This window comes from Bombus impatiens, unplaced genomic scaffold, assembly GCF_000188095.3.
Source record: "Bombus impatiens unplaced genomic scaffold, BIMP_2.2 scf_0155, whole genome shotgun sequence".
NCBI lineage: Eukaryota > Metazoa > Arthropoda > Insecta > Hymenoptera > Apidae > Bombus > Bombus impatiens.
In genome coordinates this window covers 764288-780289 of record NT_176574.1, presented here as the reverse complement: position 1 = coordinate 780289, position 16002 = coordinate 764288, and the positions used below count along the sequence as shown (strand labels likewise).

The following is a 16002-nucleotide window of genomic DNA, read 5'->3' as shown; positions in this document are numbered from 1 at the left end:
CGAAAGTAAGGGAAATTGACGTCGCTGTCAATTGGTCAATTTGGGACAAAGGCTGCCTGTCTGTTTGAAAAACCTTAATTAACAAAAACCCAGGTTTTATAACGGGTCCTCAGGCTAACTGCACTTGTGCCTTGTAAGTGCCTCAACATCTGGTATTCATTGTCCGGAGGAACCGTTGGAATATTTTACTGTCAGGTACCTCTATGGGTATTTCTTTTAATGAGGGTCATACTATCGCTCCATACCTTTGTTAGACGAAGCGGCCGTCCCGTTGACCGCGGCTACGTTCGGCGGCTAATGGTCGCCTTGAGCCCAAGTTTATTATCACAAATCGCAAACAATTACAATTGGGCAGGATGATGGCAAATTGTTTAATTACAACTGTAAACTTTAATTACAATTTTACGGATTTTCCCGAAGTTCCAGAGGGAAGGCTCCGGTGTCCTTTCATCTGCGACAAATATGTAGCATGTCAAACAAATCTTTACAATACACAATTATAATAATATAAAATCAGTAGAATTCGTTTGCTCCTCATTTTTCACTAATATGTAAATGAATTCAACAAGAAAAAATTTTAGACGTATTTTTATTTTTTAAAAAATTATTAAAAATAAAAATAAAAATAAATAAAGTATGGTCGTATACGTATACGACCATACTTTAATTAATTAATTTGATTAATAAGTAAATACGTAATGTAACGAAAATGTAATCTAATTGTTTCTAGTAAACTAAATTTTTGTTTTCAATAATTCTTTTAATCAAGGAAAAACGACCGAATTGGTTGAAGTTTTGGAAGTTTGGAAGAATTGGAAGAAATAAAATAAACTTAACAGTTGATTCAAGGAGTTATGTAAAAAGGTCACATAGTATAAATTAAAAGTGAATATATTTAGTGAAAAGATAAAATTTTGCTTCAAATGACAAACGTTATTCACAAAAGAATATGAATATGAAGATATATTAGGTCATCCCATAAGTTCGTGCCGTTTTTCGAGCGGTTATATATGTCATTTTTTTTAAACACCTATGAATCGTTCTTAGGTATTTTCAGAACATTTGACATCTCTTGAACTGTCAAACTTCGTGATTTTTCAACAAGATCCCGAATTTTATCTTCGTCTGTCTGAGAAGGACGCCCGGAGCGTTCCTCGTCTTCTAAACAGAAATTCCCACCTCTAAAACCTTGGAACCACTTCCTACAGGTGCGAGATGAAAGCGCATTTTCTCCGTAAACAGCACATATGTTTTTCGTGGCAATTGTTACAGAACTTCCTTTCCGAAATTCATATAACATGAGATGTCGAAAATGCATACGCATTTCACTCATGATTTTTTACTGTTAGAAGTCACTGTGTTCACTATATTACGATCTTATACCCACGAAAATCTGCTCTAGCCTGTTCTCGATTAGCTAAGCTCAAATGCATTGGTCCCTTATCGCCGTATGTTTATAAATCGACACATGAAATGTATACACAAAAGTCCATATAAGCAAAATAGAGACAATCCAAGCTAAAATTCTTAGATCAATTGTAAACGCCCCATGGTACGTTAGAAACGAGGACATACGGAAAGACCTTGGAATACCATCGGTTAAGGAAGAGATTAGCAGATTCGCAAGAAGGTACAGAGAAAGAATAGCAACGCACCCGAACCGGCTGGCAACGGAAACGATCAACACAACCATAGAAAGAAGACTAAAAAGGAAACACCCAGCAAATCTCACAAAGGATATATCTTTAGAAACACAAAAGTCGGCACGAATTTATGGTATGACCTAAGATAAATTGTGTCCTTTAAATTTATTTTAATGACTTAAAGGAGCTTATGCAGTGTGGTAAATTTATTTATAAGTTTATAAATCTTTTGTTAAATGCAATTTCTAAATGATTCGACATACTTTTCTATTATCACCACATTAACTTACGAAATGTATAATAACGTTATTGAATATAATTGAAATAAATTGCTGTTAACTTATTGGATAGAAATAATTAGTTAAAATAGAATAGAGCACTTTAATTTTTATTTCTTATTTTCTTTTTTAGTATTTTTCTTATATTTTGTTAACATTTTACATCTCACAACATCAGTATGACCAGATTGTATCATTTCCATCTCCCACTTTTCTAAATCCTTCTGGTATTGTGTCTGAAGTTGAGTAGCTTCCGTGAAATATGATTCCTTCTCCGCTTCTGATAATTCACTCCAACTTATGGCCAATAATTTTAACCATTCCTAATTATTGATTTTATTAATCACTGATAGATAAAATAACCTTAGTTAATTAGAAATTAGTTTGCCATACCTGACCAGCAATATCTGGATCTTTATTATTTTTCTTTGATAATATATAACAAAAATATGCATTTGGTGGTTTTTTTGGTTTTCCAAGCATTTCATGTTTCTGCAATTAATTTTAAACTTTATGCTAATCAATAAAAAATGAATTTATCAATGAAAAATGAATTAATAATATGACTTAATGCAACACAGTTATCAGTCTATTACCTACATCATTATTCTTTTTTTCATATTCTTTTTTCTTTTTTTTCCATAATTGTCTTTGTTCATCGGTAATAGAATCATTATATTCTTTTAATTCATTCTTATATACTTCAAAATTTGTATTATATTGGTCTATAAAACATTCCTTTTCAGTAAAATCTAATTCTGTCCATTCCTTGGATGCTCTCTTTAACATCATTGAATATTTCATATTAGGTGTTTCTTTGAGAAATCTGGATTTAATATGTTTCACATATAAAAGAAACGGACTTTCTGGCTTCTTTGGTTTTGGTGGCAAGATTGTATCTTTTAACTGATTCAATGTGCTTTTTGAGGCATTTTGGTACAAATTTAATAAGCAATTTCTAAAATAATGAAATATTGTTTTATGAAACATATGATTAAAGAAATATTCTTTACAAATCATGTATAACAAGAAAAGTTGTTATATTATTAAAGTTAAAAAATAAGTTATGCTGTGTGTATTAAATAATATGTGATCTGAAACTAAATATATGGAGATCGAATAATAATGTCAACAAAAAACTAATACACACGTGGAACACGAGGGATTAACCATTATTCACATTGCTTCGAAATTATTTGTAAAAATTTATTTTATTATAATGTTCATTTGAGCTTGACCTTGTGCGCAATAGGTTATCCGACCGCATAAGAAATATAAATCTTCCAAAGTATACCATTTTGCAGACAATAATCCTTATTGCTTCATCCTTCGTAAATAATGCTTGTTTTAATAATGGACACAAAATAACCAGGAAGAATAACCAACTGTAGATGATGGAAATTTTCGGGATGTGGGGAACACGGTCACATGATACATTGATACCGCATTGGTGATTGGTTCTAGCCTAAATGTGCGAAATTTTAAGCTTATTTATATATGTCGCATATTCCTTGATGACTTCATCAAGGATTTCGCAAGAGAATGTAATCTTATTTTAATATATTATTATTTTATTATTATTTATTATTATTTAATATATTTATTACATATTGACCGCATTAAATGAACAATATGATTGTCAAGTGCGCTTTACTGAGGCATGACTTTCTAAATATACTTTAAATAATTTACGTAACAATAAAAAAGATACCTTTAACAAAAAATTTGACTAGATTCAAAAATCCACTAACAAGAATGCAACTGGAAACAATAAAAAAATTAGATGAGTGTTAGATTAGGTCTCTTTGGAGATGGGAGTTATCCTTCGGATTGGACCTCATAAACTCCTATTGATTTTCACATTTTGCTAAATCAGGAATTGTAACGAAGGAGCAGAGAGAATTCTCGGAATCACTTTGGCTTCAATACCAACCAAATATAGAGACAATTATCAAACCTATTTAACTCAACTCTTACTTATTTCGATAAAAACTCTGACCCTTATCCCGCGCACTCAGTTTAATACTTTGGTATTTTAAAGCATTTGTCTCTTTCCATGAAATTCCGAGTGTAAATTGAGACATCTCATATCATCTAAGGAACGACTAGAATTAGATACAAATTTTTGTTTTGAAACATTTGCATTCGTTACATTAAATGCTAATAGTGAGGAATTTAGTTAGTACCTGATTTTTCTCAAACTTTAATATGTTAAAAAGGGCTATTTAAGTGAGCAAAGTATGATAAAAAAAAGCGTCGCAAACAAATATAAATATTTTTAATTTCACTTTAAAATTAAACTTAAATCTAATCTCGATCTTACAAAATACTCAGAAAATTTCATTATTTTTGTTTTGCGATTCGCTTACTACATCGAAACCAGTAAAGTTGTCGATGAAAGGCGTCCTCTCCCATATCGATTATATTGAGATATAAAGTTCAACACTTTAAATAATTTTTATCTATACATATAATCGGCGCTCGACCTTAGTTTCCGAGTTCTACGCAAAAATATCCCGCTGCTCGACCCTAGCTTTCAAGCTGGATTGAAATGAAAATGAGGAAATTTTCTAGAGTTTCTCTTAGATTGAGGTTAGGTTTAAGTATAGTTTTAAAATAAAATTAAAAATACTTATTATTGTTTACGGCACTTTTTTGTTACATTTTGCTTATTTAAATAGCACTTCTTAACATATTAAAGTTTAAAAACAAAGAAAACAAGGAAATTTCTTTTCTGGTAGTACTTTAATTTAACGCATCATCTGTTATGGTAATCAGCAATGATGAATAGAATTATCACTAAAGAATTTGGATTAAGTGATCTTAAATAAAATTTATTATTTCGACTTTCGATTTTATATTTCATAAGAAAATTTAACTTAAAATTGCTTTGAACATACAAGATTATCGTAATATTTTATAGCTGATATAACTCTAGTACTTTAGCGACATAAAGTTTAACACGGTGGTAGGTTTCTTGGGAATACCGGAATATTCACAAAACAACCGCAAGGTATATAAAGAATTGAATCACGAAAACGACTGCTAAGTTTATGCTAAGTTTGCTGCTAAGTTTGCTGCTAAGTTTGCTGCTAAGTTAAATATTAAATATTTTGTTAGTTTGAAGTTACTTTTAATTTAATATAATGGATAAAAATGAGGTATATTCTTTTACATCAATATATAAAGATTTACTTGAAATATAAAATATTGAAATGTTTTTTTTTCTTTATGTAATCTGATTATGATTTTATTTAAAGTTATTAAATATCATATATATTACTGATTACTGTTATAACTGTTATGGATTATGATACGTCTATAGGACTGGAATAAGATATTGTATGAAATACTTCAATGTTCTATATGTTTGGAAATACCCAAGGGAAAGATTTTACAGTGTACGAATGGACATCACATCTGTCACTTCTGCTTTAAGAAAGTACCAAAGTGTCCAATATGCAATGAAGATCTTATTACAACCAGAAACTTAGTCGCGGAACAACTAATTGATAATCTTGAGCACATAAAGGTCTAATGATCTAAATACTTTTTTTTTGTACGAAAATTAATGAAAATGTATGCATATCTAAATATGCAAATATCTGTAGAGCTTAACACAATGTGTTTTTTCTATAATGAAAATAAATATTATCTTTCATTAACAGGAATCTTGTTACAAGACATTATTATTAACTTATGCAATATCTTTTATTTATACATACAGACATATTTATCATTTTCTGCATTAAAATAATGTCATTGTTAAGCTAATAGATAAAGTTATTTTTCAAAAATCGTAGGAATAAATAAACTCTTAAAGATTATTCTCAACTATGTTATGCATGTTTAATAGGAATCAGTAGAAAATCAATTAAAACAGGTGGAAAAGAAATGTTTACAACGCATTGTTGACTATGAAAAGAAGATGTTTCAGAAAGAACTTGAAAGTATTTCTACACAAACAGATGCAGTAATTAAATTTAATACACAAACAAATGGAAAAACACATCACAATTGTAGACAAAACAATAAAAACAAATATACAATACATGCCACTGCTTCATCATATCCTTGCTGTATAAGGTCATGCAGGCATAAATTACCTTGTGCAGTACTTATAAAACATTTAAGAAAATGTCATGAAAATATATTTTATGAGGTATTAAAATCACTATATATCTTTTTTATTATTATTGTTATTCTTTTTAAATATTATTGCACTTTTATTTAGATGTAAAATGCTTGGTTTTAGGTTTATCAAGATAATAAAAGATTTTCAAAGTCATGTATAATAGAGATAGATACATTGCCAAAAGAGCATAATTTTGCTTTTAATATAAGTAATATGGCGTTGTTCTTTTTTAAAATAACGATTCATAATGATGAGGAACTACAAGCAAATATACAGCTTGTGGATGACCATGTCTCACCAGAACAGTTTCAATGTGAGCTCATGCTTAAAAATCAAAATTTACACTTGCAGCGTTTTATGACGGTAACATCTTTAAATTGTTAAACCTGCTATAAATGTTAAGTTAGAATAAATTTGCTAATATTTATTAATTATTTTGTACTCGAAACAGGTAGTATTATGCCACTATGAAAAACCATATCCTCTTTGCCTGACGAGAAGTGAGGTGTCTTGTCTGATGAAGTGCAAATCATTTGAATGTACATTAATAATAGAGCGAAGGAATTTGTAAAAATGGTAGTAAATTATAACTGCCGCCAAATCATTTTCATTAAAGTTTAATATATGTATTTGAAAATAATCGAAAGTAACTTTTCTCTTTTAGTCATTTCAACAAAATTACTTTTTATATTCGTTACATTCAATTTCTTTCTCATTTTTACAATGTTATACACGCTATTTTATACTACTCGTTCTATTTAATTTCAACCTAAAAATTTACCAATATATTGTTTCCCTTGCTGATAAAAAGACAAATATATTACACGTTCTTCGTACATTGTGTATGCGTGTCTCCTTTTCCCCATTTCTTTTCCTCCATTTTGTGAAGTCGGTACTTTTAAAGATAAATTGTACATAATTTTGAGTTACAAAATAAATTGAAAGATTTAATCATTTTCGTAAAATGCGCATCTTTAAACTTATACAGATTATACGCTGTTAGCGTTAAATGATGCGGTTTATGTATGGAACTCTTATTACTAATTATTTATTGATGACGAGTCGTTTTGTCATTGAGTATCATTCTTTTAAAGCGACATAAATAGAACGTACGTCTGAATACATTGAAAAAAAAACCGCTTTTTTCTTTTTTCCTCTTTTTTCTTTGTTTCCCCATTTTTTGTTTTTTAAACTCCATCGCGCAATATCCACTACCAGAATAACTTCGTTTACTATTATGCGCGCAACAATTAATGTAAGTAATTAACATCTATGCATTTTTATATAGCGTGTTTCATAACGCCTTGGACGTATGTGTTGTTCGCTTTACACAACGAACACCTAAACGCCTACGAAACTTTTCACTAGCTGTTGCTTTGTAACAAATTTAACAGTTCCGTCAAACGATCGATGGAATTTATTATGATACGTTTTGCTAAATCCCCTTGGTTAATTGAATCCAAAATTTGGATATATCTTTTTTCAATATACTTCGACATTATCTTATATTGCTTTCCTTCAGGTACCTCCTTCACGTAATGATTTTTGCTGTTCCAAAAGCCGTTCCAAGGGAGATGGTCCAGGTCCAAACCATAAAGACTGTTGATTAAGCCGAGTTTTTGTTTGATCTTGATTTGACACATTACAACTTTGTACATTAGACCCCCATGCATTGTTACTGCTAAATAGAGAATACGTGTTTCCTGTGCTGATTGATTGATTTGATTTGCTATCTACCTGTAAGCAAGAATATGTAATGTAACAATTTAAACAATTGTTGTAAACAATTTCCATAATTTTGCGTGTATGTGTAATTTTTTAAAAAATATAATATATATGTACCTCTAAAGATCTAGAACTTTCGAAATTACTTCCAGTACCAAAATGCTTGGTTTGTTGAGAATCTGATGGATAACTATTTGAAGTTCTCAATGGAATTTGTGACATTATGTTTCCAGGATTAGAGGAGTCTTCCCAATTATGATAGTTTTCAATGACAGACGTATCTTCACTATGTAATTGCATACTTCTGCTAGTTGAACCCCAGCAAGGTATAGAATGTTGTGACTGTTGAGTGTCTTTCCACAGATTGAAATTTGTGGTTTCATAGTTTTGGAAAAGCGGATAATTAGTTGTGGACTGAGACTGATTTTTTGACATACCTAAATGATTTGGTAACGAAAATTCCAAAACATCCGAATTCTTATTGTACACGGACGACAATTGCTTTTGTGGTACTTGACCAAAGGTATTCTGATTAAAATCATTCTGATTAAAATTATATTGAAAATTGGGCGTAGTTGTCGGATTTAGCGAATTGCTTGGTACATTTGATGCATTTGGTATAACAGGAGCAGCGTGATGAAGTTTCTTTTGATATGTATTTAATGTTGACAAAGTAGAAACATTTGCAATAGTTGAATTAGGTAATGAACCTTGATTATGTAAAGATATTGTGCTTGGTCTAAGACTAGTTTTCATAACATTCTGTTGTTGCACATTCAAGTTGTGGTTCTGTTGAGTATTCAAACTACGATTTTGCTGCACGCCAATATTTCTACTTTGTTGGGAATTAATATTTTGTGAAGCATTTGGTATAACATTACTCGGCTGAGCTGAAGACAGTATTCCAAGATTTTGATGCAACAATGTATTCTGAGGTATGTTATGAGTCTGTGCTCTCTGATGCATAGACCTATTTTGACTGGATGTATATTGTAAACCTATACTCTGTGATTGCATCGATTGTTGTACTGAACTAGTAAAATGTCCTTGAATCGGATAACTCGATAAATTTCCAACATGATTCGTGACATAATTTTTCGTAAATTGTGGATTCTGAACATTAAATGTTGGATTTTGATAACAAATAGTCCCTACACATTGAGATATTCCAGATATTGGAGTCGAAATCCCGGACGCTTGTTGTTCTTTTACAGAAAGATGGTTAATTTGAGAAGATTGTGGTGCTGAGACAGCGTGCTGTAATTTTGTGGTTTTTACTTGATTTTGAGTGGTAATGATTGGGCTTTGCACAGTAGATGTAGCAGAAGGCATCAACGGTAATCGACTTTGAACGGTGATTGGTGTATTCGCAATCGCGTTTGAAACATTGTTCGCCTTTGATATTTCTCCAACAACCATATTTTTACTCCCACCTGGAGGGACACCTTTTACTGGACTCACTGATGCTCCACTCAATTTAAATTTTTTTTCACTCTCCTCTTCTACGTTTAATGGAGACAAATTTTTAAACGTAACCTGTTTTTGTTCAGTTTCAGCACGTCGCATTATCGTTTGCATCGCTATGTTTTGCCTTGGTTTCCTTGTAGTAGGTTGGACATTAGTTTCAAAAGTACTGGATTCCGTAGAGGTGATCAAAACCGTGTCTTTACTTCGCTCTAACGAACCTTGAGGCTTCAAGATACCTATCCTCTTATCTAAGGCATGTTCCAACATATCGACGTCAGTAGAACCTTTACTGCTGGCAGACTCTGAGAGAACTGGACTAGTTGATACAGCAGACTGTCTTCCTCTATTTAAACTGAGTTCTTCTAATTCTTTCATCAATTCATTACTCAAACCGTTTCCTTCACTCATAGAACTGAACCTGTTGTCACCCTTTTCTTCACCTAATGTAATAGCAATTAACGCAGTACCATTGACCTTATATTGTGCTAAACAATGACCTAAACGAAGAATACGAACTGCACGCAGTTTATTGGAAGCCTCGACATTATCTTCTAAATCGGTACTCGTAAATTTTAAACATTCGAAACTTTTCTCTAACGGTAAGAATCCTTGTAGGTCACGATCCTCTGGCAGTGGTACCTTAATATATTGATCATATGCGAAATCGGCCACACAGTTTTGCAAAGCGTTCAACAATACGCATAAGCTGGGCCAAATTTGAAGTCTCGATGTAAAAGCTAGTTCCTCCAAAACTGTGGGTTTTGTATGAATCCAATCAAGGCACAGTTTTATAGAAGGCAAAGCGAAATACTCAATAATAGAATTTTTGATTGTATAAACAGGTAACAATAAAGCAGACAGGCTTCCAGCTATGAGATCCAAAATACAATCACGAGCAATCTTCTCATCAGATGTTAATTGTTCGTGTCTTAACGGTTCATTATTACCCATGACAACACTCGTTGTATGTTCCAAGGCATACAAGTTAATCACAAACATTTGAACAAGCATCCAAGAGCTAAAACTTTCTGTAGCAACTAAGGCTGTCAATGTCTCAGTTAATAATTTCGCATATGTTGAAGCAACTTTTAAGTCGCCAAGATTGTGGATAACGCCATGAAGTTTCAAAAAAACTGCTACATATTCTTGAGAAGATAATTTTGTTTTTCCATCTATATTCAGCGATGTATCGTTCAAAGCAGACGATAATGTTTTTGCCAAGTTCGTTGTGGCAACGGGGAAAGGATGTTTTACAGCTACAGACCGTGTGTAATGAAAAACAGTTGCCAATTTGTTACCGCGCGATGCCTCAAGGAGGGCTAATTGATTGTATGGTTGTCCACTGGATGGTGACAATGATACAGCATGCCTGTAGAATAACTCCGCTTGTTTACTTTCATTTCTATAACGAGCAATATCCCCTAAATGCACAAGGCAATATTGGCACGCATAAAAACATGAAGATTTATGAGGCACTGATAACTTTTCAATAGCTTTCCATGGTGATGTACATCCATAAATGTAACCCTTCCTAAAAAATATCACACCTATAAACTTTGTTCTACAAAATACTTTGCACAAATCGTGTATGATATAAATTGAATTTATAACAAAATAAAAAATATAAGCATCCTATAATTGATTCTATCTAAATTACCTTCTAAATGGTAAATCTAAATCAAATGCAGTACAAATTTCTTGTAATAATGTCAAATAAAAACCACTAGCAGCTTCCAAGCACCAGCTAAGTAAAGCTTGAGATTCTCCACGTTTAGGATTTTTCCTATCCTTTGCCTGGGATTGTAAAGTTGCTATATAATTTTTAAATCCTAGATTCCAAAGTTCCTGCTCAACTTTCCGGTCCAAAGCATATTCCAAATCCAATATCAGAACTTGTTGATATATCTTCTGTAGCTGTTGCTGGCATACCCACGCATCACTATCATTTAGAAGATCTCTGCACCGTTGTACTTTGTCCTTTAAAGGCTCTGCTTTCCTAATAAAAATAGTAATCAAATGGATTTTCAACAAATATTATATAGGTATTTGTATTATAATATTAATAGTTACAGGTACTTGATTATAATTTCTTTATCTTCAACTTACTTTAAAGCTTGTACAGCTGCGTTTAGGCCCATATTCTGTGTACCTTGAATTTCTATATAAAATGTTTTATCTATGGAAACAAAGTAGATATGTAATTATACTTTACTTCACATATACGAAGTACTGAACTTTGTAATATGTGAAGAACAAACATATAAAGAAGTTTTCTATCCACATTAAGTATATATATATATATATATATATATGCATACACATTTATTTATTATACTTATTTTCAAAGATATATTATACATCAATATATAATTTATTGCATATTATTATGGAAGATGGTGAACAAAGAGATGTTGAGCAACAATTCATATATCAGTTGTATTTATAATAGTGTCAATGCATACAAACGATTGTAATTTTGTAAAATTGTAAAAACGATGTCGTAATTTTTGTTTCGAATTATGTAGATGAAATCAACAAATAAATACACATAGTTGCATCATAACATCTGGAGCCTTGAGGCTGCGATAAAATAAAATATTGACGAACGTTGCACATAATACAATTTAATTAATATACGAAAGTCAATATATCCATGTTACGACTGACGAGTTAGGTTAACTGCAAGCCAACGATAATACGAATAGCAAAAATATTATAAATAATAATATTAACTTTCAATCTTAGAATTAAAAGTTGTAGAGACAAGAGATCAATTAAAAAAGTATTAAAAAATACAAAAAAATCTTACTTTCACATATTTATGTCAAACTTAAATTGCACCGGATTGCTGATATGTAGTTCGCTTTAATGAAAAACTGCACCGCCCTCGCGTTAAACATTTATGTTACTTATAGGCAGAAACAGTAAAATTTTCCATCGCTGTAAATAAAAGTTATAAAAATGTATTATCACACTGTATATCAGCGAATTGTTAATATAAAACTCATATACAGGAAAAAATCTCTTAATATTCGTATGCCATATTCTCTTGATCTATGAAATAAAAGATTCCGCGATCACGCGATTCGAAATGTCAGGTTAGAAGAAACGTACTACTAGTTCCATCAAGTAAATCTATTGAAAATGTTAGCATTCACCTCTATGAAAATTTTCATACGTCTTCAGCGAAATTATAATGGTGCAAATAAGTACCGATCGATTTCATTAGTATGTACATTTCTTACATTATTTACAATATTTTTTACGCCTTTTAATAACTCGCTACTATTCAATTGTGTCTGATACGTGTAAAAATTACTAATATTTTATGTTAAGGACGATACAGCTTTGTATACGTATCAGTGTATATAGTAAAACATTTAGCTAAATATTTTTCTCTTGCATTTTATTAAAAATTTTTATAATTAATAATTGTTTTGCTTTAGAGTCATTTCGTCTTTCTCGACGAACCAAGAAAAACAGAAATAGAAACAAGACAAAAAGAGCTAATGGCACGTGGTCTTCCAAAATCAAAACCGCTGAAAGGTGTCAAGCAAATAATTGTCGTAGCATCTGGGAAAGGTGGAGTTGGTAAATCTACCACCGCCGTAAATTTATGTATCGCTTTAAAAACTATCAAACCACAAAAGTCTGTCGGTTTACTCGATGCCGATGTATTTGGCCCATCTATTCCGTTGATGATGAATATACAACAATCTCCTACAGTTAATAATACAAATCTTATAGAACCCCTTATAAATTATGGTATCAAATGGTGAGGGAACAATGTTGCACATTTTACTTGTATTTCTGTCAGTATTCTTTAAACTGTAAAACTTTCCTTTATACATAGCATGTCTATGGGCTTTTTAATTGATGATAAGTCTCCTGTAATTTGGAGAGGATTAATGGTAATGAGTGCCATTGATAAATTGTTACGTCAAGTGGCATGGAATCCACTGGATTATCTTGTCATAGATACTCCACCTGGAACAGGGGACACACATCTTTCAATCATACAAAATCTTCCAGTTGCTGGTGCATTATTAGTAACTACACCTCAAAAAGCAGCCTTAGAAGTAACGAGAAGAGGAGCTAATATGTTTAAGCGTCTAAATATTCCAATTATTGGAATTGTAGAAAACATGAGCAATATTATATGTCCAGAGTGCAAAAATGAAATAATTCTTTATAATGGTGAAACCCAAACAGTTGCTAAGGAACTTGGTATTACATTTATGGACATATATATATTAGTTTTATTTAACCTTTTAGCTTTTCTTCTCTTCTAGGTGTACAAATTTTACAATCTATTCCCTTGTCAAAGGATATTGCAAATAGCTGTGATAGTGGTAAACCAATTGTGTTATCTGCACCGGAAAGTATTCAAGCTGATGCATACAAACACTTAGCAGAACATATAATTTTGTTTTTAGCTAAGCAACCACTAAATTTGGAATAATATTTTAAATATTTTCTTTCAATTATAATTCTCTATATAAACATAACAAAGATATATAATCATACAGACAAAGAGAAATTTTTGAATTAGGACACTCTGATTCTTTTATTGTCATTAATACATATCATCATCATCATCATCATCATCATCATCATCATCATCATCATCATCATCCCCACTCTTATCTTATCCCCTCTCTAAACACTTCACATTCAGAGTCGTCTTATACGTAACTTATCACGGACATCACACATCGTTCGTAAGTATATGTAGTTTTAATATATTATTTTAAACATAGTTTGGCTTTTAAACATAAAAACGCATATTTAAATAATGTCCAGTAAACAATATGTTAAACTAATCATATACACATGTTACAGATTTTTATAATCACATATTATATTAATGCCACTTAGAACGAAACAATTTGTAACATTTTCCACATTTCGCAAGTACTTGCGTAAGAAAATATTAATCATATAATTAGTACTTTTTACTTCAATTTGACTATATTATTTGTAATTGAATATTTAGCTTCTTATTTTATCTTATAAATTTAGAATCAAAAATGAACAATGAAAGATGTATTAGCATTCATTCTGATACACACACAGAGGTTTATGATATTCCAATGAACGTACTTATCCGACCAATTCCTCCAATTGTCGATGAAGAAAAGGTACAAAGCTTAATGAATACATTGAACGACCCTGAAACAGTATCATTGGTACCGCCAATCGATGTTTTATGGATTAAAGGAAGCGAAGGTAATAACAGTAATTTTATCTCTTTTTTTCTCTTTTATTCACGACATATGTGATAACAGAAACAACTTTTGTTAATTCTGTGCAATAACTGTATTTTTTTTTTTATTTATTTTAGGCGGCGATTATTATTACTCTTTTGGCGGATGTCATCGATATACAGCCCATCAAAGACTTGGAAGACCATTCATAAGAGCGAAACTAATACAATCTACAATAACGGACTTAAAATCTTATTTAGGCGGATCTACCCCCAATTTAAAATAGCCGTATTTGTATGTGTTATCTATAAATTCTATACTGGTATGTCTATGGAAAATGAATTGATTTATTTATTAATGCGCTGTACTTTATTAACTATTTCGTTAATGTAATTTTAATGTTAACATTTATTTCAAATCTTTATACTTTGTTCAGATTATAAGTACACTGTATGTAAAATTTTCGTATTTTGTGCTACATTTGTGTAAAATGAATCAAACTTTGATATGATAAAATAGTAAATAAAATAAACTATATATGATAAAAAGTTGCTCAATGTCTATAAAATTTGGAAACCAAAAATATATACACAATCATCTTGTATAAAAGTATGGTCATGCTTAATATGTCATAATATATTAACACGTTGACCGCTACAACATCCGTATTCGGGTGTCAGCAAAGTTTCTGGTCAGGTCACGTAACCCGTATTCGAGTGTTGCTTATTTGACTACTTGCAAAGGATTGTCGTAGGTATTTGAAAAGATATTCCATAATAATAAATTGTTAATTAATAATTAATTGTAATAATAGTTGAATTGTTATAAAATAAAAATACGAAAATGGTTTATTAAAAAAATTATTTAGAATGTAAAACTTTAAGCATTCTATACATAGCTGAGGTTGGTCGGGACAATTTGGACAATAAGTTGTTGTTTTCTTCAAATTTTTTTGTGCCTTTGTTCGGTCTATTCGACGTCTTTTATTTGCATAACATAGTTTGCATGCGCGTCTAATGCTTCTTCCGGAATCATTTTTCCGAACGGCGATATTATGCTGACTCCGTCGAAGACAAGGATTTTTTGTATTTTCAGACAACCCTAATAATTTTGCAACTAATAATTGTCTAAATATTCTAATATTTATATTTTTTCTTGTTGCAATTTTGTAATCCTTCAAAGCGTTTACGACAGAAATTCCCAGAAAGAATTGAATGCGAAGTTTTCTGTACCATTTGATTCCTTTTCTAATTGTGGTGGCATAAGAAACTATTTGGTCGGAATAATCTATACCACATTTTCTTTCATTATATTCAACAACAGCTAGTGGTTTTAATGTTGCGAACAAATGAAACGAAAGATCATTCTTGAGACCACCACTTGAGCGATTCGCATTACTAAAATATCGATGGAAGCACCTAGCAGAGAACGCTTGTTACTGCTGCACACGTGGCCTGACAGAGATTTCTTTGAAAACACGCGTGGCAGTCAACGTTTAATCTGAATATTTATAGTCATAAATCTATAGTTTTTTGTGTATATATATA

At 31.1% G+C, this 16002-nt stretch overlaps 5 protein-coding genes across 9 annotated transcripts; 3 read left to right on the top strand and 2 right to left on the bottom strand.

The window, feature by feature from the left end:
• Positions 1–1831: 1831 nt before the first annotated feature.
• LOC100748809 (transcription factor A, mitochondrial) lies at positions 1832–3354 on the bottom strand. The gene is made up of 4 exons (XM_033319512.1): positions 3160–3354; positions 2522–2879; positions 2315–2413; positions 1832–2244 (listed from the first exon to the last, which is right to left on the bottom strand). Exons 1-4 carry the CDS (start codon positions 3216–3218, stop codon positions 2032–2034), a joined length of 729 nt encoding a protein of 242 aa, XP_033175403.1. The 5' UTR covers positions 3219–3354; the 3' UTR covers positions 1832–2031.
• A 1574-nt stretch (positions 3355–4928) lies between these two features.
• On the top strand, positions 4929–6899 carry LOC100748688. The gene is made up of 5 exons (XM_012382619.3): positions 4929–5082; positions 5247–5453; positions 5778–6083; positions 6177–6419; positions 6508–6899. The coding sequence occupies exons 1-5, from the start codon at positions 5068–5070 to the stop codon at positions 6625–6627; spliced, it is 891 nt and encodes a 296-aa protein (XP_012238042.1). The 5' UTR covers positions 4929–5067; the 3' UTR covers positions 6628–6899.
• A 310-nt stretch (positions 6900–7209) lies between these two features.
• LOC100740333 (protein SMG7) lies at positions 7210–12483 on the bottom strand. 2 transcript variants are annotated; one of them, XM_033319472.1, is made up of 6 exons: positions 12363–12483; positions 12162–12188; positions 11355–11424; positions 10906–11244; positions 7899–10779; positions 7210–7793 (listed from the first exon to the last, which is right to left on the bottom strand). In XM_033319472.1, the coding sequence occupies exons 1-6, from the start codon at positions 12400–12402 to the stop codon at positions 7575–7577; spliced, it is 3576 nt and encodes a 1191-aa protein (XP_033175363.1). In that variant the 5' UTR covers positions 12403–12483; the 3' UTR covers positions 7210–7574. The 2 variants fall into 2 exon arrangements, with proteins under 2 accessions (XP_033175363.1, XP_003487488.1); XM_003487440.4 differs by lacking the exon at positions 12363–12483 and having other exon boundaries at positions 12058–12188.
• On the top strand, positions 12188–13723 carry LOC100740212 (iron-sulfur protein NUBPL). Of its 3 annotated transcripts, none has more exons than XM_033319501.1 (4): positions 12188–12476; positions 12695–13023; positions 13102–13475; positions 13541–13723. In XM_033319501.1, exons 1-4 carry the CDS (start codon positions 12393–12395, stop codon positions 13708–13710), a joined length of 957 nt encoding a protein of 318 aa, XP_033175392.1. In that variant the 5' UTR covers positions 12188–12392; the 3' UTR covers positions 13711–13723. The 3 variants fall into 3 exon arrangements, with proteins under 3 accessions (XP_033175392.1, XP_033175394.1, XP_033175393.1); XM_033319503.1 differs by having other exon boundaries at positions 12219–12346; XM_033319502.1 differs by lacking the exon at positions 12188–12476 and adding an exon at positions 12562–12612.
• Positions 13724–13866: 143 nt separating this feature from the next.
• On the top strand, positions 13867–15007 carry LOC117151356 (sulfiredoxin-1). 2 transcript variants are annotated; one of them, XM_033319511.1, is made up of 5 exons: positions 13867–13969; positions 14091–14170; positions 14271–14477; positions 14593–14777; positions 14873–15007. In XM_033319511.1, the coding sequence occupies exons 2-4, from the start codon at positions 14116–14118 to the stop codon at positions 14739–14741; spliced, it is 411 nt and encodes a 136-aa protein (XP_033175402.1). In that variant the 5' UTR covers positions 13867–13969; positions 14091–14115; the 3' UTR covers positions 14742–14777; positions 14873–15007. The 2 variants fall into 2 exon arrangements, with proteins under 2 accessions (XP_033175402.1, XP_033175401.1); XM_033319510.1 differs by having other exon boundaries at positions 13867–14170.
• The last annotated feature ends 995 nt before the right edge of the window (positions 15008–16002 follow it).